The 26282-nt window shown below is 41.6% G+C and overlaps 1 protein-coding gene across 1 annotated transcript; it reads left to right on the plus strand.

The window, feature by feature from the left end:
• The first annotated feature begins 307 nt into the window (after positions 1–307).
• Positions 308–26185, plus strand: ZBTB20 (zinc finger and BTB domain containing 20). Its single transcript, XM_068417509.1, has 3 exons — positions 308–491; positions 19542–21149; positions 25699–26185. The coding sequence occupies exons 2-3, from the start codon at positions 19562–19564 to the stop codon at positions 26115–26117; spliced, it is 2007 nt and encodes a 668-aa protein (XP_068273610.1). The 5' UTR covers positions 308–491; positions 19542–19561; the 3' UTR covers positions 26118–26185.
• Positions 26186–26282: the final 97 nt, after the last annotated feature.

A 26282-nucleotide genomic window follows, 5' to 3' on the forward strand; every position in this document is an offset into this window, starting at 1 on the left:
TCTAAACCACTGGGACAAGTTTCATTTTATATGTCATCAGTAGGGGCAGAATGAGGAGCTTCGTGCTTGGCCCATTTGCTGTAACACAGTCTCAGGGCCATTGCATCAGAGTCAAAACAAGGAGCAGCTTGTTTCCAAACAAGAAGCATGGAGGAAAGTCTTCTCTGCCTCCTTCCGTGTAAGGGAAAAAAGAAGAGAGAGGGGGGTGGTGGTGGGGAAGAAAGTTATCTTTAACAGATTCTAAAAATGCCTTTTCCCAAATATGCAGTCAGTCCCTTCAAAGGTCTCTTTGTTTATTTTCAGGAAGAAACCCAAGACAGCTGAAAACCAGAAGGCGTCTGAGGAGAATGAGATTACTCAGACGGGTGCATGCAGCGCCAAGCCGGGCCTTCCCTGCCTGAACCTTGAAGCTGTTCCTTCTCTGAGCCCGGCCCTCATCCACTCACCACATTCACCAACAAACCTGCACGCACACACAGGGTCATCTGATTGTGAGTACACCAACACGCTTCTGGGTTGCGCTGGGGTTCTTGAAAACACGCTCCTTACTGCGGACCAGATTTTCCTCTTGGATGCTCTTTCCATAATGGCACGAGCAGGACTTCCTCAGGGCTTACCTTCTCCCTTCTTTGGGAATTACCTCTGAAAGAGACCATTTTGTGTTAAGGTCACGATAATGCGATCAGCCAGAGGATGCTGAGAGCGTGTTGTTGGGCAGGTTGCTGCTGCTTCTGAATTAAAAAGGGAAGACCCCTCAAGCATGTCTCTTTCCAACTAGAGCGGTAGTTATTCCTCTCCAGGTAGTCACATGCTTTTCTTCATCCAAGCATATCTACTGACTGGGGATTTTCAGCCTGTGCTGTATTGCACTGGGAGAAAACAAGTGTCTGGCTCCGACACCCAGGATTGTAAAGGATTTCCGTGAAGAAAGGGGGGGCGTGTTTTGTGGAGAGGATCGGTCTGCGAGAGTCTGGAAGATCTTTGTAGACCTGTGTGGTTGTACCAATTTAAGGATCTTGTTTTGAGTGCCTTCACTTTCAGATTACTCAGCATGGGTTAATTGGCCTTTTAAAAATGTTCTTTTCCATTTTGCCAAAAAATACAAAAACAAGGGAGGGAATGATTAAAACTGGATTTTGGAAGTCAGAACTTATCCTGTCAGCTCTTCAAAACATTGTCATTTCACAGTGATCCCTGCCTGGAAGTCTCTTGGGCAAGAATGTGCAGGGTGATGTGAACCTCATCATTCACTAGTTTTAGAATATATAGTTTACCTCTTCTGCGGTGGTTTTACAATGTTGTAAAATTTACAAGGGGGAAAAAGGGAGAAAGAAAGATGATGACACCAGGTTTCAAGAGCTCAGAAGCCAACCAGACTTTGCAAAGGCCTATAAAAAAAAATCAGGGCATGACAATAAAAAATCAGATTAAAAAGTATGTATATCCTTTTCTTTTTTTTAATATAAAAATCCTGCCTCAGGGCCAAGCTTGGAAGCAGACAGGTTATAGGGATCATCACTATCAAAATCACTTTAGCTGCAATTCATTCCTCTTGGCTTCTGACTTTATTCATTATGAGCTGCTTCTAGAGATCTTGATTTTAATCGAGCTGGTAAACATTGGGGAGACTTTCCTAAATCTCACCTGGTGATTTGGGGAGAAGAAAGAGATGTGAAACAATTGAGCAGCAGGCAGCATGCAATTTAATATATGCAAGAATTCTCTTCAAATTGGAGATGTCAGGCCCTGTTAAAACTGGGGTACAATTTTGTCTTGTAATGTTTTCTGAAAACAAAAAGCTTGTGAAAAGATGCAAAAAATGAGCAGAACAACAAGAAAAAATAATCCTTATTTTCAAACAAAGAATCTCTTTATCCCATTCACAAAGATGAAAGAGTTCATTAGTAAATGGGATTTGAAACCTCACACTGATGTTTTTTGACAGTACAAATGGAAACCCATGAAAGCAACCTTAGGACAGAGGCCAGCAGGGATTGTAGGGAACTTGGAGAATGAACTCCTCCTTTTGCTTTCTGAGGTGCCCAAGTTCAGGGGTGAGGAATATTGGCAGAGGGCAGTAGGGGGAGGTGGAGCCTGCAGCTCTTCATGCTCTACCTGTTCTGTGGACAGAGTCTTTTGGACCCCAAAGCTTTTAATGTCCTCAAATCACCTTCCATTCCTACTAAATTCAGAATACCAATATGAATAAACTGCAAACCCAGGTTAGGTGCTCTTTTCACACTGGAATTGTTTTTTTCAGAAAAGAAGTTTAACAATAATTTCGGCATTAATATTGTCCTATCTCAGGAATTGTTGAAATTTAGTTCCCAAAATACAGTTAGAGTCTTGCAAAAATTCAAGAAATGGTAAGACATCTTGTGGTGTTGATCTCTTGTTAGTTGATTCCACGTGCTTTGAGACCAATAGAAAAACTCCCATTACTTATGATGGGTTATAACCTTTATCAGGCTCTATTTTTTCGGGGCGGTATGTTAGTGTTTGGCATGCCCTTGCAAAATGGCAATGCCAATTTCTCACATGAACTAAAAATGAGGCATGATGAATATTTGCCACATATTTACTATAGCTATCTCCCATGTTATGTGGGGTTTTTAAAATATTGCCTCATTCCTTAGTGCTGGAATACGTTCATTGACCCAAGAGATTAATATCTGTGGCTCCCAACATTTAAACATGGGTTTCCCTGTGATTACAAACTCCTCCTGTGATTACAAACTCCTCTTCCTTACCTCTTGCCTCCCCTGCCTTTTGGACTGATTTTTTTCTCTTCACCCTAGAATCCCTCCCTTTGTCCATCTCTTCCCCTCCTCTCAGAGCTACATTGCCACATCTTTTTTCCTCTCCACTCTTGGACCTGTGGTGATGCTTTACTTCTTTGGGCCAGCAGCACCTCCTGTCCTTCTCTCTACCTTCTAGATACTACAACGTTGCTTCTCCTCCCTTGCCCAGACCACCATACTGCCTCAACCCCCACAACTGAGCAGATTATATTTCATTTTCAAAGGACATTCTTCATTCTGGTGGGGAGTTTTCTAGCAGATGGTAAATAATTTAAAAATACTTAAAAACTAGGATTAGACAGGAAGTTTGAGAGGAATTTTCATTGAAAATAACAGAAACACCGAGAAAGAGTCAGCGTGGTAGGGTATATCAGTTCTTGGAAAAATGCACTGATGTACAGATGGTTCCATAAGGCCTCATTCATGTAGCTGGAAAAAAGACTTGGATATTATGGGCCACCTATTCAAATCAGTCTGAAATCTTCACTGACCATTTTGCATGCACAGTCACTAGTGCTTGGCAGAAAACAGCACCACATATTTATTATGAGAAAAATTCAGAAGCCAATCTACTTTAAAAAATCAGGGTGCTTTTGAAATTATTCAGATCAAAATACTTTTCCCAAGCATAGGAAATAAAAACTATATGATAGCTATCTGCTCCTCAGCTGTAAAAGGTGGAGGTGAAGAAAACCTAAGCAATAGTCTGGGTGGCAGTCTTGCTGAAACAAGTACTTAGCAAAAGAATCTGGGTAAAGTCATATGTGACACACAATTTAGGGCTTAGTTCCGTAGTGTAGTACATTCTACATGCTGTTTCTGGTGCCACTTACTCCCAATGAAATTGCGTTACTTCTGACCCTCGTAGGACTGGGTCCTAGATTTCTGGATTTGAACATTATGATGTATTTCCAGTGCTGATGAATCTTTGAAGCAAAATCCAGAACCTAGGATGCATTGTGTCCAGTTCCCATCTCTTTCAGGCTTGGGAAATGCTAGCTCACACAATGCAATTGGAGAAACAAGTTAGAGGAAGACGTGATTCCTGAGGTGACTGTTTTCATGCAGGGCTTGGCAGATAAAAAGCATCGCTTTGAATTACTTTGGAATTAAGTCATAGAGTGAGCTGATAGAGCTCCAAATGAGTTATACCTCTAGCTACTCAGCTGTCAGAAACAGATGTAGCTACTTACACAGAAGAAAGATGTTTGTGCAAAAAGGCACAGGTTCTGGAAAGGTTACAAAGAAGCAAAGGAAAGCATATGAGATGGGTGCTATTTGGAGTTTTCCACTTACTTTCTGGCTTATGGACAGAGAATGCAAAAAGTTGGTAGGGTCTTAGTTTGAAGGTGGAACCGCGTCAGGTAAAGTTTCTAAAGATTTTGCTGAGAGGGAAGGAAGTCATCAGGACTTGGCTGTGTTTAAACCGAGTTGGTCTGTATAGGCCACTTACTTCAGGAGCCCTTCAGAAAACATCTCTAACTATATATGTTTTGCAAGTGCCAAGAGATAAGATCGTTTTGGCAGAAACTTTCACGAGTTCTCAGAGATACAATCAGACAAAAACTTCATTCAAGCTCTGATGTATGCATCTTAACAGATGTGTCCAAACTCAAAGGAATCCCACGGGAACAGTGCAACTGAATGTCTTTGTCTCTGTTGATAGTTAAAAGAGTTATTCTTAGACATTGGATGGTCCATCTGTGAAGGAATTTGTTCCAGACAAGGGAGAAGCAACATCTTTGCAAAGAGTTTCCATGGGACCGAGAGGCAGGTTGGACAATCATTGGAAAAACTGCTAAAGCAATTTTTTTAATTTGGAGAACACAGAATTCTTGCAGAGACCTGAGATTCTGGTAGGGAATGAAAGTTGAGAAAAGTGGAGCATGGATAATTTTTTAAAAATCCATGAAACAATCATTTGTTTGGCAAGATGTTGAGATGGGAGAGGAGTTTCTAAAGTTGTGTTTTAGCAAGGGACTGGGGAGGTTTTATGCATTAAATAGAATGCATTTTATGAACACTGTCATTGATGGACCACATCTGAACCCTTTGTCCATACATGCTCAAGTGATGTGACTGACGTGGTCCAATTCCAGCATTTTTTAGCTTTCACAGGATGGGAACTCTGAGGCAGTCTGTTTTCTTTTTCTCCTTCTAAGTTCTGATTTTTGTACCTTGATAGCCTTCCAGCGTAATGGGGAAAGGCAGAGAGAGAACCTCACAAGGTTCCTGAACTCCACAGAGCACTGAGAGTGGATGTGGAAACTCTGGGGTTTCATTTTCTTGAGCAGCTAGAGGGACCCACCATTCCCTTCCAAGGAATCAACAAGTTTTGATTTACCTGGGGCTAATACAGAGGCTAAAGGGGTCTGAAGGTCGTTTGGCCTCATCTTTACATTTTAGGTTTCTTGTGTTTCTCTTTGAGGTTCTGTGGCAAGTCTTCCCTCTGCCTCTGGGAGTTTGTGGCTATGATTCCCTAGGAACTGCTCTGGGGCTTTCAAATGACCTCCACTCTCAGAGGGGAGGAGGGGGGCCCCGATTCTACCAGCTTCCCTGTTTTCAGAGGCAGGCTGTAGGTCAATAGTAATTTCATCTGTATTTTTGCTAATCTATGTGTGGTATGTGTTAGCTAATGCTGAATATTTTTAGGTTGTTTTTGGTGACCTAAGAAATGATGTATGTTTAGATATCTATTTTAGATGATATAATAATAATGATACAGGCCTTTTCTGTAGCAAGCTAAACTGAAAGCAAGGACATCCATAGTTCTCAAATACTGAGGTCACAACACTAAATTATTCTTTCATCTTGCAGAACATTTGGAATTTGGTTTAGTCAATGCTTATCTTTTTAATGATCGTAAGTGGTTTCTGTGTCCTGTAGGTTTATATTTCTATTTGTAAGATTATCAAATAAATATCAGCAAGGAATGACTTGTGTTTTTGTAGAAGCAGATACGTGTTGCTTGAATTGTGTAGAGACAGAAGTACAAGTACAATTATGTAAAACTATAAGCTGAGCTCACCCTGCCTCTGTTGAAAAAGCCATCACAATACACTGAAGAATTGGCAGCGTAAAATGTTGTACTACTGATAGGAACTGGTCTCTATATTCCTAATCAGTACACTGAGTTTTGTCAGGTTGGTCTCTCGGGCTTTTTTTCTCGTGAGAAATGGCTAATAGCATATGGTACTTCAGTTATGAAGTCAGTGAGTGTGTTTTCAGAAGCAACTGTGTGACTTTGGAGCCTAAGTTTCACTGATGCATAAATCACATTTATAACACATAGATGCTTTTGAAAATTTGTCTAATTATCCTAAATGTTGATTCCCTTATTTGGTGACCCTGTAATATTGGCTTGATGCTAGGTTGTCAGTTCTTGTGGTATTCAGTGCTTTGCCTACTGCTCTCCATTTAGAGACCTCTCAGTGATAGCATGCACAACTTCGGCTTTGGTTTAAAACAGCCGGGCAAGTTTGGAGCTTTCATGATTTCAGGGGAGAACTTGAAGATATGTCCCCAGTGTATCTGTTCTTTGTAAGTACCAGGGAAAAGGATAAAAAGTCTTACTGCTCTTTACAACTCCATAGCTTCCATTCTTAAGATTTTGAGGAGACTAAGTTGATAATACTGTGGTATTTCTGTTTGTAAGTCATGCTGCAGCCACTGAAACATACTCTAACTGTCCAGTAAGATATCTGCAGTCTCCTTCTGAGTTTATCTGTTCCTGTCCTCAGAGTCTGCCCTCCACTGATTTTTATTACCATTCTTTAAGTGGTGAGTCTTCTGGTAAATCCTTCCTTTATATATTGGATGAGTGTTTCAACTGCTTCACTCATGAAATGAGTGACTGATGAATACTATACAACTGTCTATCACTTTTCAGTGTATTGAGGTGTTCTAGTACTCTTTTATTGTTTGGGATTTTTTTGTTTGTTTATTTTGGTATGTGGGGGTTTTTTTTTAATAACAGTCTCCAGAACAGTGCTTTTCTCTTCTCCCCCTTGAGCTAGCTTACCTTCTTCCATCATCCCTCATTCTGAAAATTAAAGCAATAATGTCAGTTCCACTGCAGAATTTCTGTAAACCTCTTTGATTGCCTGTACTGCTTTCACAGATCAGTAGTCTAGCTAACCCACTGAGTTTACTACTTGCGTACTTAATCTATCAACCCACATAATCTACAGCACTTCCTAGGTACTGGTCATTGCCCTGTAAGCTTTCTCTGTCTGATGTGTTTAAATAATGTTTTATTACGGTATTTGTCTTTATACCTTTAGTGTTTTTTTTCTTTAAATTTCCTCTTCACCCTACCTAATCTTTGTTTTACATCTAGCCAGCTACAGTTTATGCTCAGTTCTATTAGTGTCACTTGGGCATGATTTCCATGTTTGGAAGGATACGTTTTCAGCTTTAATGAACCCTTATACCTTGTTATTTAACCATTGTAGCATTTTCTACTTCCTTATTTTTTCTTGCTGTCCTTGGATATGCGTATGGACTCTAATAAAGTATTATTAAGGCTACCTCCCTGCTGATCTTATGGATTTTAATTCTTTATCTTTTCCTTTCAGACTCTTTCTGACTAGCTTCCTCTTCTTTTTCTTCCTTTTAATAGTTGTTCCTCCTAAAGTTGCACATACCAGAACTGCCACTTTATATGATCTGCTTGAAGGATGTCAAACATAATCATGCCAATCATTGTTATTTCGTGTCTTAACCACACATGCTACTGCTGTCATCTCCTCTGTCCTAATCGGATGAGAAGACTAAACCAAATGTACCATTTCCCTAATGTGATCTGCAGAGGGACACTTCATGTAGCAAAGTCAAACATAAAAGATTTTCCATTGTTTGACAGGTGTCTCTTACTTGAAGGAAACTAAATCAGCTACATCTACATCTCCTTTTGTCCTACTATGTGTTGTTAAAACCCCGGGTAACTCAGTGCTTACATTTCTCTTGGTTAGTCCTTTGTGCGCTATAGGGAGACGCCTTCCATGCTTTGAGAAACGTTAACTGGTGCGTTAGTTGCCTGGGTTGTTGCAACTACGGAACTCTGAAGTTACAGATGTAAAACTAGACTCGGTCACCTTCTGTGCTTTTTCACCGTGAGCTGTGTAGCATTGGAGCTTTTTGCTCTTTTCATTTAAGCTTCCACAGTCACTTTCTCCTCTTTTCTCTTGTTTACCTATGGTAGAGTAGCCATGTAATCTTTGTGCTGTGATCCCACTCAGTAACAAGGTAGGGCCAGAGCTGTATTCGAGTGAGAGAAAACCAAAACAATTCTTGTGTTGTTCTCGGCTGAACAAAGAGAGCTCTTTCATTCAAAACGTTTTTGAAGTGAAGCCTGAACGTGGTACTGGGAGACAACCTGAAACATAAAACCAAGGTACTGTTTCATACTGCCTACTAATGTTTATAAAGTGTGCTAGGGGATGATGTGGGGGAAAATCATTGTATTTCCACAAGAAATGTGGTGTTTGATCTACTCCATAGGTGAAAGTCAGTTGTAAGCCATCAGAGTGCCGCTAAACTCCTTCATTTGTGTCAGGGTGTTTGCCTCGCAGCCTGGTGCATGGCGGACCGCAGGGACGTGTTCTGGCAGGCTGGCACTGCGCATTTGGGTTCCCGAGGATGCCAATTACTCTTGTTTCTAGAGGAAGTGCCATTGTGCCATCTTTTCATTTGTGTTTTCTGTGACCGTTTTCATTGTCCATGGAGTTATTTCCAAGACTAAAATAACATGAGATCTAGTCTTATGTACCTACCACTCAGGAACTGGAATACAAAGAGAATTCAAGATCTCTAGTTAATTTGTCAGCACAAATAGCTCCTTGAGGAATTAACTTCGCCTGTGAAAAAAAGGATAAACAAATGCTAGAACCCCTACTCATCCCAGCTTTGTTATGTTAAACACTGCAAGGATCTCTACCCGGCTGGGATGCGCAATATATACTCTGTATCAATCTGTGACATGTGGTGAAATGCTTCTTCTTGAAAGCCCACAAGAGAGAAGTAGTATAAATTAAGAGTAATCTCACAACAGCTATTTTTGAGTTCTTAACCAGTGAAAATGTAAGTGTAGCAATATTGTGCATCTATTAAAATTCTTGAAAGGCTCTTTATAACTAGATGATAGGAGTGATAACGTGTAATTTATTGATGTTACATAGAGAAAAAAAACACAAAGTAGCAATTTTTGTGTGAAAAGGGGTATGATAGAGGAAATAAAAACAGAGCAAGGGACTTCTCCCCACAGCTTCATGCCTGTGTGTGCAACCATGTCAACTTTAAGAAAAATACCTTGTGCTTTGATCCTATGCAGCGTTTCAAAACAGGGCATGGCATATGCCCCGTATTCAAAAGTAAAAGTCCCAGATGCTATCTCTAATGTTTTTGGCTGAGTAAAGGGTAGAATGTGCCTGAAGGCAGACCTGAGAAATAACTCTCATGCACTGTATTAGTATCACCTGTTGGTGTCTGTATGCTTGTGTATACATGTAATTCCAGGGCCTTTTTCCTGTGAGGGAGGGAAAAAAAAAAGGGATTGGAACTGATAATGTACATTTAATGCTACAGATCCATCTAATGGTATCAAGCCACCCATGAATGCTGTGTTCTTGGTTATTGCCTTCATTTATTAGTTTAAAGCATTCTCCCATACATTTCTCTTCCTATCAAAACTAAGTAGGTGATTTTGGAAATAAGTCTGCTCCCAGGGGTTGCAGAGGTCTCACTGAGGACAGAAATTTTCTCTGTGGCCTTCAGCTTTGCTGACATGAGCATATGCTGTTTCACACTGATATTTAAATCTGAATTATAATCAGGGCTGAACACTCATCCCATAAACTCAAAATAAAGAAGGCACAGTCCAAAACAGTATGAATATCTGTCTCACAATATTTCTAAGTTGAAATATTCACTGAAACACCCAGTTGTACTAGTTAACAATTACACTTTCACTAATAGAGAAAAAAGATAAATGGAAAAAATAACCAAATAAAATCTAGCATTTTCATGTGATAGCTTTCTCTACTCAGGGCCAAGACACAGCTACTGGAAGAGATAAAACAATCCTTTTCCTAGCCCTGAGGACTGGCACTTACAGTTTTTTGTCCATTCCTTGTTTCTTCCATAAACGAGTAGTTCTGTGACCAGAACAAAATCTCCTATATTGAAAGGCCTTTCTCTGGAAACATGGAGGGTACAAGCAGTGCTCTTCCACAGGCGGCAGCTCGCCCACAAAAGTCAGCCATTTCTGGCTGCACCCTCTTCCTAACAGACTGCTACAAACACTCCCTGTAGAGGATTCTAGATTGAATAGAAACCTTCTATACAGGTAATTACCTTAAGAGGTTTTAATCTATATTTTTCTTTTAACCAGAGCCCGCAGGCTCTCAGGCTTACTGTATTTAACCACACTCAAACTGATAAGCTTTTCATCCTTGTCTTTCTGCCTGGGGGAAAAACCTAACAATACAGGGCAAATGTGAAAGAGCTCATGGAATAGCAATTGTCTCTTTTGGAGATATGTTTTAATATATTTACACCTATTATCCTTCTAATTCATTCCTCCTCCAGACTCAGCTCCCACCTCCAGCCCCAGCCCCTTCTCCTCCCTAAACAATGCTTCTGAGAGAGGATATAAGTTTATACAGTCCACCACAGCAATATGACCGAAAGCAATCCCTGTTCACAGAATCACAGAATCACACAGAATGTTAGGGATTGGAAGGGACCTCGAAAGATCATCTAGTCCAATCCCCGTTATGGGTATTCAGTCTGAAATACACTATTAGGATTTAAACAAAAGCTCTTAAAGCAGGCGAAGGTATCTTAATGACTACAGTAAGCTTTTAGTAAGGATCATAGAATACCAAAATAAATCACCGTTTGCCTACATTTTCCAAAAAGTTTACTCTTTTTTTTCCAGGAAGCATCCCCCTATTCTTTGTTTGAGTGGGGAGCGTTCACACCATAACTTCACCAGGACCGCTGGCCCATCTCCCCTCTTCCCTATTCAGTGGCTCTCTAGCTGCAGGTCAGCTGGCGCAGCATGCCCTCTGAGTAACGGTACCTGGCACGGTGAAGGAAGACTAGCAATAGATGCACCTAGATTTTTTTAAAGAGCAAAACTGCCTTAAACTTACAGCCAATTAAAACAGTTGGGCCATGCTGGAGCTTGGCAGGGTTGTGCATGGGAACATGCACAATCTGGGAACAAGCGAGAGTGGTTGAAACAGTTTTCATGTAGAACATGAAAATGTTCCCTACTGAAGAAGGGATGAGCCCAGCCTCGTTTCTCTTCCTAGAAAACGGTGCCATCGTGTGGCCGCGTTGTTTTCTCTAGTTCCAATTACAAGAGGGCAGTTGTGCAAACACCTTTCTCCTTTTACTGTGGCGACAGCTTCCGTGGTTCTTCTGTTAATGTAGTGTATGTTGCTTGGAGGTGTTGTAGATACCTACAGGAGAAACATGTTCCATCAGTGTAGTCCGTGTCTACGCTGGGGACTATGATGGCATGGCTGTAGCAGCAGCCCTCAGACAAGGGCTGAGAGAGGAACTGAGAGAAACACAGTATGTGTGTATGTGTGCCAGTGTTTACAGTGGAGGTATATTGGACTGGACCCCAAATATGTGCCTGGGAATAAAAATGGCTTTTGAGTATACTGTCTTTACTCTGAAGTATCTTTGGAGCTCCTAAAATAGCAAGAATACAAACTGGAGTGAAAGTGGGAAAAGTAAATACGGCTAAAAATGGAGTATTTCTTTAACTTAAAAATAGCTGGATGTGCTTAACACTTTGAAGCCCTTGGTCACCAGAGTGCTGTGAATTGGAGCTAGTTTTTACCTGGTGTTTTACAGTTGTAAATAGGATGCTCACCATAAAGAGATATAAAGGAATCAAGGCACAAGAGTAGTGTAAGGAAAGCTTCATTTTTGTAAGCCTGGAGAAGAAAATTTGAAGAGATCTATGGAGTTAATTCTTGATCTTTCTGTAGTGTTCTTTATCCAAGGAATGCAAAACAATTTGTTAAGATTAGTTAAGGTGGGCAGTCCTTCTGCAGAATGGGGTACGTGATGCTGTCCTTGTTCTACGTGTGAAGCAAACTGAGGCACAGACGTTGCCACCTGCGGATTGTAGAGCAAACAGGATTAGTGCTGGCAGACTCCTCCCACAGGGTTTTAGGTGAAGCATAGGAAGGTCATTCACCGCCTGCTCCCCACGCGTGTAGGCTGAAATAGAGGCTTTTATGCTTGACATTGGGGATTTATGCCCACTGCATATAGAAACAATTTTATGTACAGAACACCTGTGGTTTAGTCTTCAGTTTTATGTAAAATGGGTATCTCATTAGGTAGATGCTAAAAAGGACAGGGCAATTAACTAAATAAATTGCCCACAGGAAATTTGCTGAACATTCTTTAGTCTGCAGAAGAAGCCTGTCCCCTGAACAAAGTTTAAGCAAACTCTTTCTTATTAGCCATCTACTTGATATGTTTGCTCATTGGAGAAAAAGGTTGCATTTGTGTGTGTGCATGCATTTCTGTCTTTCAAATAAATGTAGTTATTAGACTATGAAATTTAAAGAAGTTTGACAGCTTTCAGAACACAGTGATTCTTTCTTGCATAGAGTATATCAGACACATTAATAGATGCTGTGCTGGTAAAAATACAGTACTTCCTGTTAAATGTAGACTGCTACATATTTTGATTCTAACAACAATCTGGTAGGGTTAGGGCAATTCGTGTAGTGTCATCTGGTGTTTGTTTTGGATAGATATTATAGAAGGAGATAACTGATTTTCAAGATGTTCAAGCAGATGATTGGGTGAAAACTTCAGCAAACCTTTAAAGCAACAGAAAGCAAGGGCTGCTCCTGGTCAGATCTCCTGCTGAGGATACAAATGTTCTTCTGTGTTCCTGGAACTCCATACAAGCTTCTCCTCTTGCAGGCCCCTGCTCAGAATGAGGCCAAATATTCAGGAGAATCAGTCTGAGCAGGACTGGCTAAAGTGGCCACTCTAGCATCATTGAGATGTACTGAGAAGTCAGCCACTACCAGGTTTTCAGGATTTGAATTCAAGTCACTTCCTTGACTGGAAAAAATGTTGCTTCACTAAATTTGGTCCCAGAGAGCTGGAAACTGATGCAGGACTAATTTTACGTGTCGAAACACTAGATATGAATTTTTGCTCTGTTAATCCAGTTTTATTTTACAATAACTGAGTTGAGAACAACAGAAAATAAGACTTCATCACTAGGGATAAATCAGGTCATTGGAGCTGAAGGAAGCACTCATGGTTATGGTGCTAAGTTTGGAACCGGAGGCACTAATGTATGGAAATGAGAAAACTTCCCATGGACATTGTGGGGCTATAGTAGCTTTCATATGTTGTGATGGAATTGTTCTGTTTCCACTCAACTGTCGCGTTTCTGCAAGAGTTTAGATTTTCATTCCAAATTAAGAATTCTTTACTGAGACATGCCTTTCTTAAGGAAAATCTGTAGAGTTTTGTTTTGATAACAGGGCATTGTTTGCTTGGTTTTATTTATTGTGTAAGATCTTTCAAGAGAATCATATATGAAGTGTCTCAGGCAACTGTTTCATTCACCTTGCTCAGCTAGAGTACTTTATCCACTTTAGGGCACAGCATTTTAAGTGAAAGTGGATAGAAGACGGAAGAATATAAGAATGAGGAGAGTACATATAACCAGTGAGGGTGATTGGGGGACCTGAGTTAGTATTTTCTGTAAAAGATAGGTCTAAAGAAGAAAAGTGAGGCACCTTCCAATATATGAGAGAGTGCTATGAAGAAGAAAGTGGTCAATAGCTCTCTGTGTCTGCTGGAGGAAAGGATGAGTAATTGGTTTCAAAGTTAAATACTAGGAAAACTTTCTTGCTATAAAGATAGTAGACAGTCTGTCTGGGGAGGGCGTGAAAATCCCCCATGTTGTTTTTTGCAAACACGTTAGACAAATTTCTGAAGAGAGAGTGTAGGTAAATTGTTCCCACTGTGAGGAAAAGGAGTAGACTAGATGACTGTCTGAAGAACCTAATGCATCCTTTCGATACAGCCAGGAGGCTGTGGTCATCCAGCGCTTGGTGTGGAGACCAAGGATTAGAGATTTCCAAAACTACGCATGGTAGAGGAAAAGAGTAAGGACTAGATGATACTGCTTGTCTCCAGCAGCAGCAGGTTACTTAGGTTTGTGGCGCTCCCAGGAACTAGTGGCTGGATTACAGATGCACAGAGAAAAAGTTCCAGAAGCAGGAAGAAAGCCTATCAGTCCTAACTTCCACATCTTTATTGTAGCCCAGGGTGTTCTCCCACCGAGGGAGACGCTTGTCATTTTGATTATAAGAATATAAAGATACCATATTCTATATATATGAGATACAATGACTCCAACTTTTCTCCTGACTGTCAAAGTGTGTATTCTTCTCAATGCAAGGCCTGAGAAGCTTGTGAGGAAGACAAACTAGGCAACAATATCAAGCTAGTTCTAGTTAGTCTTGTCTAAGTATCAGTGAGATGCGTTGCCAAACAATTTTCTAAATGCTACTGCAGAAAATTGAGGCAAAAACTCAATCTATATCTGTCTCAGCAAGCCTACCAATTGGCAAGGATATAAGACAATTATTCTCTTTGCCCCGTAAGTATGAAAGCAAGACAGAGCCTTTGGGGTTCACTCTGCTAGTTATTTCTGTGAAAGACCACACAGTAAGTTTCCAAAAAGAGCTTGGATTCCAGCGTCCTAGGCAGTTTTGCTTCAGGTGAAGGCCATGCACTGAGCTACTGCTGAGTTACAGTAGCTGTGGTGGTTTCATCATCACTGTGTTTCTAGAAATGATAGTCATTACTGTGCAACGAGCTTTGAGATATTGTGATTTTAAAGGACACTAGAGAAAATCAAATTCTGTGATATCTTTCAGTTATGAGTATTAAAGCTCTAAGCATTGGCTTGGCAGAAAGGGACATCTAGTGGCTGTACAAAAAAACACCTTACTAAATACATTTTAAAATGTACAGAGTGGCCATTTGTGTGGCCTGCAGTCTTCAGTATTCCATGGATTGTTGTACCTCTACTACATCATGTGTTTTCTGGGATTGTTTTTTATGTTTTTGGCAAACAAAAAAATCATCTTTGCAAGCCCTACCTTTCTGCCTTTATGTAGGTCTATGTATGGTAGCTTTGGCAAATAGAGAACTGCCTTCAAGCCATGCTTGCTCTGCCTTACTGCTGCACTTCCACATTTTCCATAGGATCTTCCAGGAGTCCACTGCCTGCTGTTTCCTTCTGCCGTTGCCTTCCCCTTTGGTACTGTACTTGGAGAGGTTGCCATTGTATTGTCATGGTAAAATCTACTTGCTTTTGAATGCCCATAGCATAAAAGTCAGCGGGAGGGGTGGGTGAGATTCAGGGAAACACTAATCTAAGCACTCAGTCATGTATTACACAACAAAAGTTTGTTCCTTTCCCATCCACGTTGTGCTCCTTCTTACTAGTTGAGGATGAATTCCGTGCGTGTTTCTGTGAATAGCCTGACAGTTTAATCGGTACATTTGCATATGGGCAAACGGAGCTTTTTTGAAAGTTGCACAGTAATATGTTTCACCTTTATGCCATGCCAGCTTCAAATTGCATCCCAGGAGGATTGCGAATGTGCATAATCTGTGCAGTTGTCTGGGCTTTTTTTTTTCTTTGCTTTTTTTTCCTGCTTTTTCTTCTTTTTTTTTTTTTGAACTGGCAAACGCCTATTCATTGCCCATCTGGGTAAGAATGGCCTTCGCATTTTCACACCCATTCTTTCCTATATGGTTTGTGAATACCCCTCCAATCAGAACTTGCTTCACAGAAAGGGGACAAAACCATTTTACAGGAGTTTCTCAGAATAAGTCCGTTGGGATCTCTACATCATGTTTACTGGACAAAAAAAGGGAGGGGGAGGCACTTAACAAAGACCACTTGAATTTCACAGAAGGGTTCCCACTGTCTCGAGTTTAAAAGAGTGGCAGGCCTGAGAAGAGCCTGAGACAGCAGTCTTTTTCTTGAGCCAGGCATTCTGTGCAGTGACGAGTAGGTGTGCGTGCGCGTGTGTAGCTGGGTCTTGTGAAGGGCTGACACACTTTCTGGCTTGTCCAAGGCTCTAGTAGTCTTTGTCAGAATGTGGCATTTACTTTAGAATCAAACCTGCATTGACAAGTCCACCTTTTATGGGGAGCATCGCCTTTGGACTTGCAGCTAGAACAGCATAATGTAAGGGACAACCACAAAACCTCGATCTGGACAGTTTCCTGCAGAGAGGGAGATGAGCTGCATGGGACAGTGGGTTTTGCTACAGATCAATCTCCGGAATTTGTTAAAGCTGCTCTTTTATATTGCTGTAGTTTGGGTAGTAGTGTCTCTGACTCTATTGCTAATCATTTGATTGCCTAGACTTTGGATAGGTATGGTTTTCAGTGTCGAATGTCAAGGAAGGTAGCCTAGAAGAAGCATCCTCAAAATCTGTATTAGTTTTTTACCATTTGTTATGTGTTTCTTCCACCCACCCCTCTTGTTTTATCCTTAAGGAGTGAATTTCAGTTGTTTCTCAGTTGAAGAAGTGGTAATTGTTCCAGTTTCATTTGAAAAAGTAAAGAAATGAGGAGGGGATTTTTTTAAAGGGAAAACTCTGTTAATACCGATAGCAACCAAAACGTACTCCGTGCCTTTTATGAAGTGACTCAATTGACTTTCAGAGCAGTTCCTACACCTCAAGGTGCATCCTAGATCAGTTTCTATAGGAGAGCTATTCACATCACTCATAAATGCATTCAAGCCCCTTTTCTTTAGCCTTGATGAACCCCAGCTGGCTGTTTTCATCGTTAGCTAATGACCAAACACATTGTGGCAACACAACTCTTGCATCCCACAGCCAGGACCTGAGAAAGGCTGCTGAAACTTACAGATGAACCTTGCCCTTCCGTCTTTCTGTACATGATTTGTGGATAAGTGGCAGAACTCACTTTCCCAAGAAGTCATTCTCTCTCGTGGTGCATATCACACCTTTCTGGAAAGTTGTCGTCCTGAGGATGCATTTTTCAGGGTTCCACTCACAAAATTCATTCTATCTGCCAAGGTGCACAGGAACAAAGTAGATTTCTTTGCACCTGCTCAAGTCAAGAGACCTGTCCATAGCACCTCTGGTATGTGTGGAATATACCACCTTGTGCATGTGCAAGGCAGATTTTTTGGTTTATTGAGCTAGACTTCTGCATAATTCTTCATATTATCAAATACCCCATTTGACAAAGCAGAACCTGAACTGGAGGTCTTTCTCTTTTCCAGAAGCACATCTTAAGACATGCTTGCATGAAAAGGGAGCCCTAGGGTCAAACCAAGTAGTCATCAATACTTATTGATGGAAAGTTCTCTAGCATACTGATAGGAAACCATTCAAAGCGAGAAGCAAATAAATGCAATGATTGCTATGCAATCACTTGCCATGGCCTACAGTAGGTCTTGAAAAGAGGTGTCATCTATTTATTATTAATTTTCCACCCTTCTATTTCCCCACCAGTACAAAGCTTTTACCAAATTCTCTTCCCTTCAGATCAAGGATTCTGATTTTTTATGTAAATACATTTTGAATCATTGTGTGATCTAACATGTTGGGAAGGGAAGCATCTGGAACTGCCCTGGAGGCCTCTGGAGAATGTCTCTATCTGGAAAGAGGAGGGAATACATCTCTTCTGTACATTATTTTGTGTAATAATAGGTGCTGTACCCTTGAAGGAAAGTCTTCCAGTTTCTAAGATGTTTTTGCAGTCCTATGATCAGTCTCATCACAGGAGGAAACTCAGGTTTCCCAGCAGAGCTTGTGAACAAGACAGATGTAATTTACAACCTCCATGATACTGTTAGTGGTTTCCTCCCTGTTTCTGCTATGTGAGCATCCCTCCAGTGCTCTAATCTCACATGGAAATTAGTACCCTTCTGATACTGGCGGGTTTACATCTGTTAACATCAGACTTCTTCAGACAGCTTGGCCCCATCAGGATTTCCCGTTCCTGACCTTTGTGCTTTGCTTTTATCATTCAGCTACATCAGAGAATTAAAATAACCACCTGTGTCCAAGGTGGTTTCTCTTTGAACCACCAGAATAGAGGGTGATTGAGATGTCAGGAGTGGATAAATGAGAACGAAAAGGCAAAGCAGGGAGGACGCCACATTTTCCTGCAAATTGCAGTGAGTAGTTGCCTGTGTATGAGATGTAAAGCGCCCTTTAGGCTGGAGCAGAGGGACGTTGTTGGGCTAAAAGGCATGTACATGAAACTGCTTTCAATGCTATTTATTTGCTCTGTATATTCCTGTTAAAACAAGCAGTGACAATAACCTAGCTTAATTTATTCATGCCTCTCTATCAGATTTCACTTTTGGATTCTCACACATTAACACGTAATTGTGGCAAGAGGGGTTGTAGCTTTGGTAGGAATATTCAAGACAAAATGCCTGTAATACTAGTGGTGATTTTTCATTACTTTGCATACTTTTCTGGGAACCAAGGTGATGCATGTACTACAAATGCTAAGAGAAAGACATTATTAATAATGTTTTATTTGTTTACCACACAAAGGCGGTTGGTTCTTCATAATTAAAAGGTAAAACCATAGTTTCTTCCCATCAAAATCTAAATAAATGAAAAATGAGTAAAGAACAGGAAAGGAAGCGAAAAAGCATTAAAACCAAAGCAAGCAAGATGGAGATAGGGAAAAGTGGATCGAGAGATTAAGTAGTTACTTTTCAGTCACTTATAAAAGTTAATTGTGAAGGATATGTTGGCTCTGTACCCGAATTGGTTAGGTGCTTTTCTAAACTGTTCTCTATTTAGATTATTCAGCCAAACTAAGACAAAGTCTTCCTTAGAGTAAATGTCTGTAATTTTCCAGTTTCTGTCAAGTAAATAACATCAGGAGAACATTTGTTTTTATATGATGACATTCTGGTGCCAGTCAGAACTTGGGATATGCTAAAAATGAAGGGGACAGCTCATGTTAACTTTTTGCTTTGGGTTCTTACAGAGGACTGTTTGTCACTATTGGGTAGCAAATGTTCTAAACCACAACCCCAGACAAAACTGTGCGTAGGATTTTAGGAACATTTACAGCCTAAATCTTGAACCAGATTTGGATTTTACAAAGTGACTGCCAGTTTTTTTGATACAAGTAACTGTACTGTAAAACACAGGATCCAAATTCCTTAAAATACCAATCTAGATAGAAATCATATTTTCATATAGACTCTTTGCGTTAACAACTCGGTGTAAAGGGTCATTAAAGTAAGAATCTGATCTTTTCTGGCATGGGTCTACATCCAAACAGCCTAAAATCCAGCTTTAAACCATGTGCTGAGTGTTTACAGTTGGCTGGCTCTAGGCTTTTTAAAGCCAGATAAACTGATAGGAAGTCCAAGGCCCAGGAATGTGGTTCGAATGTAGGCCCAGCTTCACCTGTCTTTGTCTGCTTTTGTCCAAAAATTGAGGACCCGAGCTTCTGCAAATGGGTAGAGAAGTTTACTTCTAGCCTTACAGAGATGATGTGTTCGTATTGGTGCCTTTGTATGTGATTTTTACAGTATAATCTGTTTTGTTTACCCTGTGGGCAGTCACCTTTGCCAGTGCCCTGACTGTGGCTCTGAGGAGGACAAGACTCAATCTGTTCTTTTTTTTGTCACCTGCTTTGCTACAGGTAACATCAGTTGCAAGGGGATGACAGAGCGCATTCATAGCATCAACCTTCACAACTTCAGCAATTCTGTGCTCGAGACCCTCAACGAGCAGCGCAACCGTGGCCACTTCTGTGACGTGACGGTCCGCATCCACGGGAGCATGCTACGTGCCCACCGTTGCGTGCTGGCGGCTGGCAGCCCGTTCTTCCAGGACAAGCTGCTCCTGGGCTACAGCGACATCGAGATCCCCTCGGTGGTGTCAGTCCAGTCTGTGCAAAAGCTCATTGACTTCATGTACAGCGGGGTGCTGCGGGTCTCACAGTCGGAAGCCCTCCAGATCCTCACAGCTGCCAGCATCCTGCAGATCAAGACTGTTATTGATGAGTGCACAAGGATTGTCTCGCAAAATGTGGGAGAGGTCTACCCGGTGATTCAGGATTCTGGCCAGGAGACACCCAGGGGAACACCCGAATCAGGCACCTCGGGGCAGAGCACCGACACAGAGTCTGGCTACCTGCAGAGCCATTCACAGCACAGTGTGGACAGGATCTATTCAGCCCTCTATGCCTGTTCCATGCAAAATGGCAGTGGGGAGCGCTCCTTTTACAGTGGAGCTGTGGTCAGCCACCATGAAACAGCCCTGGGGCTCCCCAGGGACCATCATATGGAAGACCCCAGCTGGATTACCCGGATCCACGAACGGTCACAACAGATGGAGCGGTACCTCTCCACCACTCCAGAGACCACACACTGCCGCAAGCAACCACGCCCTGTCCGAATTCAAACCCTGATGGGCAACATCCATATTAAGCAGGAGATGGAGGATGACTATGACTACTATGGCCAACAGAGGGTGCAGATCCTTGAGCGCAATGAGTCTGAGGAATGCACTGAGGACACTGACCAAGCAGAAGGCACTGAGAGTGAGCCCAAAGGGGAGAGTTTTGACTCGGGAGTCAGTTCCTCCATTGGCACTGAGCCCGATTCCATAGAGCAGCAGTTTATGGCTGGTCTGGGCCGGGATGGGCAGCAAGAACCTTCTCAAGCAGATCAAAATGACGTCCCTGCTGATGGCACTCAGCCGCAGCAGCAGCAGCAGCATGTAGATGCCAACTCTTCCTCACCAGAGAGAAGCAATGACGTTGAAATGGACAGCAAAGTGCTCACAGTCAATAACAGCACCGAAAAGGGGGCTTTGCAGCCTTCTGTCAACACAACTGTTGCCCAACCATTGCCAACCACACAGATCTACTTACGCCAGACAGAAACCCTCACCAGCAATCTGAGGATGCCACTGACTCTGACCAGCAACACTCAGGTCATTGGCACAGCTGGCAACACCTACCTGCCTGCCCTTTTCACCACACAGTCTGCTGGCAGTGGCCCTAAGCCTTTTCTCTTCAGCCTGCCCCAGCCTTTAGCTGGCCAACAGACACAGTTTGTGACAGTGTCCCAGCCTGGCCTGTCAACCTTTACTGCCCAGCTGCCAGCCCCACAGCCCTTGGCCCCATCTGCGGGCCACAGCACAGCAGGTGGGCAAGGCGAAAAAAAGCCTTACGAGTGCACTCTCTGCAACAAGACTTTCACCGCCAAACAGAACTACGTCAAGCACATGTTTGTACACACAGGTAAGAGTACGTCCCTTTGGCTTATACATGAAGCCAGAGAAAGTCCTTGACAAACACGGACTTAGATTCTGTTTCCCCACCTGCCAGCCCTCAGCACAAACAGGAAGGAGAGGTTATCCAGGGAGCTGGTATCACTGAACACTTTCCGAGCTTACTGCATTGAAGTTGAGCCCCTGCAGAAATGTGTAGGTCCCTGGGGGGCCTAAGTGTGCATGGTGCAGAAACAAGCTCATTTTACTTGGAGTAAAATGTGTCCTTCACCCATTCAAGGAAATGGTAAGCATTTGTCATCCCCTGCAAGATGACCAGGCAACACTAATTAGAAGTGGCATGAGGAAACTGTAATAAGTCATTAAAGAAAAAAACTGTATCTACTAAGAAAGGGCATCCCCCTGTAAGTTTTGCAGCTGTGGGGGTTTAAGCTCAAGTGATGATGATTGGCATGAGTTTAGGGCAAGTTCATTCCTCGTGGAGTTGCAGCAGTAGGTCCAGGCCTGAGTGTTACACACACTGCCACATATTTTCTAAATCTCACATACTCCTATAAGAAAGTAAATTCGGAGTTTTTTCAGGAAGTTTTTCTGTACTTCACTGAAGCTGATTGCTGTAATCCCCTGTCTCTTGGTAAGTCAGATGTTTCACTAGCTGTGAGTACAGAAACACAGGGCTCAATGAGAAAAATTTAAAATAATATATGTAGAACACAACGTCAGCACCCTTTTTGTTTAAAAATGCAACTGCTTTAGTATATGGTCTTTTGAGACAATATAGGTAACCATATTTACTACTGAGCCAAAACTGCCTTTTCTAGCTTTGACAAGTTGCGAGACTTCAAAGCGAGGAGATACATGTATCTTATGTGGAGAAGCTATCCTGGGTTCAGGACTAAATTTTGCTTGCTTTAGCCCTCAGCTCATTCTGACGTTGGAGAGAAATTCTGGTTTAGAGAAAGAGTAAATATTTCTCTCACCAAGCAGTGGTTTTGTTAACATCAGATCTTAAAATAAATGCTGTGTTTGTGATACATGGAGTAGAACCTGGAGAAATTGCCCAAGGTATGGGAGGAATGTAAGTCATGCCTCCCCGTTGTATCTAATGGAAATAAGTGAAAAATAAGTGAAATCTTCACTTCCATGTGCGTGTGTAAGCTTTTGATTTCTATTTACCTGTAATTATCACTTAAATGAAAAATCCCTCTAGGCCTCTAAGGCAGACATGTATATGTACATAAACAAAAAGGTCAACTTCTGAGGACTGGTACAAAAAGTATGATTGCGAGGATCAAGAATCCAGAATCCCAAGATTACCCTTTGTGTCTGTTTATGTTCTCCATCTTTCTGTTGTGGATGAGTAGCTCACATATATAAAATACTATATAGTAGCTCTATATAAAATACTATGTAGAGAGTGTTGTGTTATTCAGAAAAATATCCCCTTCAGAACACAATCAAATATATCTTGCTTGCGTCCTTGTTCTAAATGCTAGAAAGGCTTTTTCACAAATAACTTCACTGAGATTAGGTGCTTTATTTCCCCCACACCTATGCCCTGCATTTGGTATTTGGAGTCAGGTAAAGAATAATATTGGAAGACCTGACCTAAAATATTCCTAGCTACTGCACATAAAGTCAGCCAAGGAAATTGATAGGCATCTCCAGTCATGAATTAATATTTTATTTGTGTGGGTCTGAGAATGCCCAAAATAATGAACTGTGGTGGCAAGGAGAGATTTGGGTAGATAAATTATTTCAAAGTTCATTTAGGAACAAACTGGTTCCTGGAGTGTCTGGGAGAATAATTGCACCTTAACTAAGAGAGGGCAGGGCTTCTGAAAACCCTTCTGAAAATAATCTTTATGTGTACAGCCTCAGAAAAAGCATGTCTGCCCCCTTGTCTAGTGCTGGACAGGATCATTATGAAAACTGAGAGGAGACAGCTGTTCCCACTGTCAGGGTGACTTTCCTCAGCCCTGTTGAAAGAAGCCAGGCAAAGTAGCTCTGGAAAAGATGTACAGAAAAAGGGAAAGATTTGGGAGATGCAAATGTTTGAATTAGTCTTGCTGTTTGTAGGGCTCACAAGAGAGGCCATGGAGGAGTCTAATCATAAACCGGAATTCAACAACCTAAAGGCCTCCCAATCTCTGTATGTTTTTATGCTTCTGAAAACTACACTCTGAAGTAGCTTTCCAAAGCCTACCTCCCTTTCTTCTTTCACATGGACACAAACATACTAGGCATGGATGTTTTCCCATGTTCCCTGCAGACTGGCTGTAACACAGTGTTGTTCTCCACGACGTGCAATGTTATGGAAATACAGTGCTAAAATGCATGCAGTGTCCGTGCACCTTTTAAGCCATCATTGCCTTCTCCTACATACCACACTGCGATTAATATTCGATAACTGTCCCACATTGTTGTCTAAAACCAGCCAAATACAAAATAAAGAACCAGAAGGAGGAACATGCACGTTTAATTCACTGAGCAAAGTTTTCTCTGACTTCAGGATGAAGAATCGTGGGAATAAAGAATCTACAGTGCTCACTTAGGAAGCACATACATTTGCATACAAAAAATAAAACCTAAAAAGTTTTGAGATTCTTAGGAGACAAGAAATCCCAGGAAGGTTTTGAAGCTGAGATTAGAAAGTCAGAACGTGTATCTTAGGAACATGTGCAGGCAAAAATTAGGGTGTTTTTATAGCGTTGTCTTAACAGGGTCTAGAGCAGAGGAGACTGACTTCTTACAAACTCTGGGACATATATTGCCTAAGGCAAAAATGAGCATTGTAAATATAATCGGTGTCTTGTAAGTTAATCAGACATTATTATAACTGACACACTATCATTTTCCACGTAAGACGTGTCAAGCATATTGACCTGTCTGCACTCAACACACCGCTATGTTCGGCAAAGCCAGCAGGAAAGTAAGGACTTAATGTGTTTTGAGCAAGTGTTTTTCACCAAGTAGGGACAAAGTCATCATTGGTGCAAGGAAGAGCAGCATGTGGATTTCATTCACGGATGTCACCATCATATGTGCAAAATATGAAATAAAGAGAAACAGAGACTCAGGGGAGATAAAAAAGTAGGTCCTTCCCATCCAATCCATATTAATTATCTCCTCTTAAAATTTAATATAAGTAGTGTAATCTCACTATACAAAGAGTAAATGATATATTACCACAGGCATGTGGTGGTCCCTGAAGATTGACTCTTCAGGATTTAAAACAGTGCCAGAGAGATTGTAAAAAGGAGGAAGCAGGATGTCAGTGGAAAAAAAAAAAGGATCTCTGCTAAATGGGAAATTCCAGAATGACCAAAGGAAAATAATTTTCCAGTCAGTGAAACAGAGGATCATTTTGGTTGTTACAGAGCTATGGTACCATCTCTCTCTCCCTGACAGCTTTGGGGATGATGAATTACCACACCTGAAGTATAGCACAAGTGATTCAGAAAACAAATTAAAAAACAGCTTTTGATTGGGCATTCAGGATGCTGGGTATTGTCTACATTGTCAATACAATAACATATCGTGGCATTGTCTCCCAGAAGAACTCTGGGCATGAGGAGGAATTAAGAGTAGTCTGGACAAACCAGTTGTATGTGTATTTTTTTCACTTCATTCTTGTAGTCACTGGTTTGTCTGGATATCATCAGAGTTTGCTTATATGAGTTGCCAGAATGAGTTTTACAACAGCCCTGGGTGCACAGAGCAGTGTGGTAGATGACATAAGTATTTAATATCTCTGGTTTACCTGGTAAGGTGTTTTATTTAATTGGCAGTCGAATCATTTAAATTTCATGTCTGTTACACTGGAAGTGTATCTGTTAGGTTGCCCTTTGCAAGGCACTGGCTGGCTTAGGCAATTCTGTGTACTGAGGTTCCCTTTTCAGTTACTCTTATCCATGCTTCAGCTCTGAGATTTGACCAGAAAAGGGGGCAACAAATAATAAAATAAAGCGTTGGATTCCTTTGGCAATATGTAGCATTTCTGTTCTGAGAAATTTAAAGCAATTTGACAAAAACGAGTGTGTTACAGGTCAGCTATCTCGTAATCACTAGCTTTGTCCGTGCTTTTATCACATACAGGTAGAGAGATGGAGGCACTGAAAGGTAAAGAAACTTGACCAAGACCTGTCTAGAAATGAGCACGAGGAGCAAGGCAGGAGCATAGGCAGGAGAGGCTGTGCCATTGAAGGTGGGGGTAGACACCAGGACCTTTTAACTCTAGTCCTGTCTTTGTCAGTGCCTACTATGTGGACTTGAAGAAACCACCTGAGCTCCTTTTCACTGTATGTGGACTGGGAATACCTACAGCCTCCTTTGTAAAGCATTTTGAAACCTCTGGTTGCAAAAAATGTTGTGTATCAAAACACACTTAGTAACAGAATTACTCTTTCTTAGCCAGATCACCTCTCCAAAGACCCCCGTGAGACTTACCATTAGTTTGTTGCAGAGTCGTACCAAGCTGGTTTAATTTTATTATCTTTTTTTTTGTCTGTTCTTCTTTCTCTCTCTCTCTCTGTCTCTCTCTCGTTGGTAATGAGCAGGTGAGAAGCCCCACCAATGCAGCATCTGTTGGCGCTCCTTCTCGTTAAAGGATTACCTAATCAAACACATGGTGACGCACACTGGCGTGAGGGCCTACCAGTGCAGCATCTGCAACAAGCGCTTCACCCAGAAGAGCTCCCTTAATGTGCACATGCGCCTCCACCGCGGGGAGAAGTCCTACGAGTGCTACATCTGCAAGAAGAAGTTCTCCCACAAGACCCTGCTGGAGAGGCATGTGGCTCTGCACAGCACCACCAACGGCACGCCAGGAGCCACCGGCACCGGCGCGAGGGCTGTCCCCGCCGGGGTGGTGGCCTGCACGGAGGGGACCACGTACGTCTGCTCTGTCTGTCCAGCTAAGTTTGACCAAATCGAGCATTTCAACGACCACATGAGGATGCATGTGTCAGACGGATAAGTAGAATATCTCTCTCTCTCTGTTATGAACAAAAAAAAATAGAAACAACAAAAAAAGCTATGGCACTAGAATTTAAGAAATGATTTTTGTTTCATTTTTACCTTTATTTTCCTCCTTTTTTTGGGTTCGTTTCGTTTTGTTGTTTTTGTACTACATGAAGAACTG

This window comes from Nyctibius grandis, chromosome 23 (genome assembly GCF_013368605.1).
Source record: "Nyctibius grandis isolate bNycGra1 chromosome 23, bNycGra1.pri, whole genome shotgun sequence".
NCBI classification, from domain to species: domain Eukaryota; kingdom Metazoa; phylum Chordata; class Aves; order Nyctibiiformes; family Nyctibiidae; genus Nyctibius; species Nyctibius grandis.